Source organism: Gossypium raimondii, chromosome 6 (genome assembly GCF_025698545.1).
Source record: "Gossypium raimondii isolate GPD5lz chromosome 6, ASM2569854v1, whole genome shotgun sequence".
In the NCBI taxonomy this organism is placed as follows: domain Eukaryota; kingdom Viridiplantae; phylum Streptophyta; class Magnoliopsida; order Malvales; family Malvaceae; genus Gossypium; species Gossypium raimondii.
Window position 1 is genome coordinate 41113570 of NC_068570.1, and position 3634 is coordinate 41117203.

General features: G+C 37.3%; 1 protein-coding gene across 1 annotated transcript; it reads left to right on the top strand.

Moving 5' to 3' along the window:
* The first annotated feature begins 374 nt into the window (after nucleotides 1-374).
* On the top strand, nucleotides 375-893 carry LOC128041739 (uncharacterized). Its single transcript, XM_052632045.1, has 2 exons — nucleotides 375-540; nucleotides 604-893. The coding sequence occupies exons 1-2, from the start codon at nucleotides 375-377 to the stop codon at nucleotides 891-893; spliced, it is 456 nt and encodes a 151-aa protein (XP_052488005.1).
* Nucleotides 894-3634: the final 2741 nt, after the last annotated feature.

Here is a 3634-nt window from a genome sequence, read left to right on the forward strand (position 1 = left end):
GTGTGGAGTCTTAAGAATTAAGATTCACGAACTGGTTGGATGTAATCCATGTTCTTACTAGTTAATCATGGGACCCCAAGGAGACATGGTTGATAGGTGTGAGAATGATCGTAGTAACGATTTTTTTCCAAGGTTTTAATACAAGACGCTAGCATCATATTACATTCTTGATATGATGCTAAAATGAAAAATATTTGCTTAATACAAAAATAGTAATTAGTGAAATCTTTATTTTTTTCAATTCAAATATGTCTCCTACTCCTCTTATTAGCATTATTAATAAGAATAAATTAAATGGGGATAACTTTCAAAAATGCAAACGAAACTTGCTGATAGTTCTTAGTTGTGAGAAACACAAATTCATTTTTGACAAAATGTGCCCTCCTAAAGCTTTGCCCAAAGCGAGAAATCGCTGGAAAGATTCTGAATCAATTTCTCTATGTTATATGTTAGTGAGCATGAATAGTGTGTTTCAAAAGCAACACGAGAATTTCCCTGCTGCCAAAGAGATCATGAAAAATTTAGAAGATTTACTCGGAGGTTAAGTCATATTGGCTCGACAATCCGTTATTACAAATTTGATGAATTCTCAATAAAAAACAGCCACTCTGGTTAAAGAACGTATGCTTAAGCTTATGGGATTCTTTGTGGAAGCGGAGGACAATGGGGGTGAACTAGGCGTGAACACTCAAATTGAAATAGTGTTCAAATCCTTAACCAAGGAGTTTGTTGGTTTTAGGGCCGTTTACAACTTGGGGAACAAGACACTTACCTTGGCTCAGCTCATGAAGGAATTACAATCCTATGAGTTGATGTTGAATGGTGGTAAGCCGGTTCAGGAGAAACCTGAGGCAAACTTAGCTGTGGGTCCCTCATTCTCCAAGGGGAAATAAAAAGCTAAGGGAAAGAAGAAGCTGTCTAAGTCTTCGGTTCCACCTCTTGTGGATAGGAAGAAGGATAAGAAGTCAAAATATCCTAAAAAGATCAAATGTTTCTTCTGCAATAGAAAAGAGAATTTAAAATCAAAATGCAGGGAGTATTTGGATTACCTAGCCGAAAAGGGCAAATGTAGGAACTCTTTGTGGTTGAAGCTTGCTTAGTGGAAGAATCAATTGACAACTGGGTTATTAATTTTGAAGCCACTAACCATGTGTGTGTTTTTTTATAGGGGTTCAGTGAAACGAGAAGTCTGCGTGACAAGAGCCTCTCGTTGTGGATTGAAGATGGGAGCTATGTTTCACCTGAAGTAGTGGGAGAAGTTATTTTACACTTTGATAATTTTAGGAAGATTGTTTTAAAGAACGTGCTTTATGTAACTTATTTTAAGAGAAATTTAATTTGTACAGCATGTTTATTTTATGAAGGTTATACCGTGACATTCAATAAAGGGATTGTTATTCACAAAAATTATTCTTTAATCTGCAATGGATGGATGGAAAAGAATCTATACTTTATCAAACCAAATAACTACTCGATGCTTTAAACTGAAATAGTGAATAAAAAGTTTAAAACTGCTCACTCTAATGAGGGGTACCTATGGCATTTAAGACTTGGTCATATTAACCAAGAAAGAATAACTAGACTCGTGAAATATGGTCCCTTAAGTATGTTTAAGGAAGTTAGTCTTCCACAATGTGAATTTTGCTTGGAAGGTAAAATGACTAAGAGGTCTTTTAATGTGAAAGGTACAAGGGCCAACCAATCTTTAGAACTTGTACACACTGATGTATGTGGTCACATGAGCATCATCGCCCGAGGAGATTACGATTATTACATGACTTTTATCGACAACTATTCTCATTATGAATATGTGTATCTAATGCACAAAAAAAGTGAAACCTTTGATAAATTTTGAGATTTTCGTGCGGAAGTGGAAAAACAATTATATTTATCCATAAAGAATCTTCGGTCTAACTGAGGTGGAGAATATTTTTTCGATTAGTTCTTAGGATACCTCATAGAGAATAAGATTTGATCCCAATTGATTGCGCCAGGCACTCAATAGCAGAACGACGTAGCTGAGAGAAGGAATAGAACCTTGCTTGACATGGTTTGTTCAATGTTAAGCTAATCACAACTTCCCGCTTCTTTCTGGGGATATGTGATACAAATGACTTGCTATATTCTGAATGATGTGCCAATTAAGTCCTTTTGTAAGACACCTTATGAAATATGGCATGGAAAGAAACCCGCTTTAAATCACTTTAGAATATGGAGTTGTCCAGCACATGTTCTGGATAAGGATGCAAAGAAGTTGGATGCACGAACAGAATTGTGCATGTTTGTAGGATATTCAAAAGGAACAAAGGGAGGATTATTCTATAATCCAAAAGATAATACGATTAAAGTTTCTACTCATGCAACATGGATAACTTTGAACCTCGAAGTAAAGTGGTAGTCGAGGAACTTTCGGGAGTGGTAGAATAGTCACCAAGTTTAATTCTTGAGAAAGCTGTAGAAAAACCTACAGACGATCAATAACATAGGGGAATCCATCATAGTAGGAGAGTTTCTAAGAAACTGGACTTCTTCATCTATGATGGTAGTATTTATAATACGTAAGCCAATCATGAGGATGATGATCCACTCACTTACGAGGAGGCTATGGAGGATGTTGATTCCTAGCTCTAGAAACATGCCATGGATGTCGAGATGGATTCTATGAAATCCACTACGATGTGGGAACTTGTAGACTGAACACCCCTAACCCGTATCTATCGCCTGAATAGGGTTACAGAGCATTACCGTAAAATCGTAACTTTAAAACAAACATTTAGTACCTCTACATAAACATGGCATAATTCATACATATAGATGCATAACGTCCTTTAATCGAGCCCTCGTGGCCTTAGAAACACTTTAGAAATGATTCGAGACTAAATCAGAAACATTTGGAACATTTAAGAAAAAGTTGGAAAAATTGAACGATAGGGGTCACAAGGCCGTGTGGCTAAGCTGTGTGACTCACACGGCTGAGACACATGTCCGTGTCTCAGGCCATGTAACAATCAAAATAGGGAATACGGTCATGTCCCAGCCCGTGTCCGTGCCTGTGTAACTCTCTGAGTTGGGTCACATGGCCAAGCCACACGCCCGTATGCTAGGCCATGTGCTCGGCCGTGTAATTGCCTTACTTGAATGCCTTTAAAACCTATAGGGGCTGCATGGCTATGTCGCATGGCCGTGTGTCAGACACGAGTGAGACGCACACCCATGCTTAGGCCGTGTGGACATGAAATTAGCCAAAATCAAGCCATTTTCATCACCAAGACAAATGTGTACCTACAAGCAATTTACCCCCATGACCAAGGCATCAAAAACATACCAAAACATGCTTAAATTGACAAATTCAAATGACCAAATCCATTCCACCAATATGACATATAAGGCATCTCAATCACAATCAAACAACCTTATCTAAACATATGCATTACCGCATTTAAAACATACACAACTAACTCAATATCATCTTAAAGCATACCACATTTGAAACCTCAAGTAACTTAACATAACATACCATTTTAATGCCCTAACAACAACCAACCAATGTGCCCTTCATAGACACCACAATTATATCCAACATTAACAACTAAAACATGTAAACATTGATCTATTTCTAGCATAACACTTAATT

Bases quoted from the DNA above. Each gene is read 5' to 3' on its own strand.
- LOC128041739 (XM_052632045.1), top strand. From the start codon at position 375: ATGTGCCCTCCTAAAGCTTTGCCCAAAGCGAGAAATCGCTGGAAAGAT. The intron at 541-603 runs GTTAAGTCATAT...AATAAAAAACAG, and splicing joins TTTAGAAGATTTACTCGGAG to CCACTCTGGTTAAAGAACGT.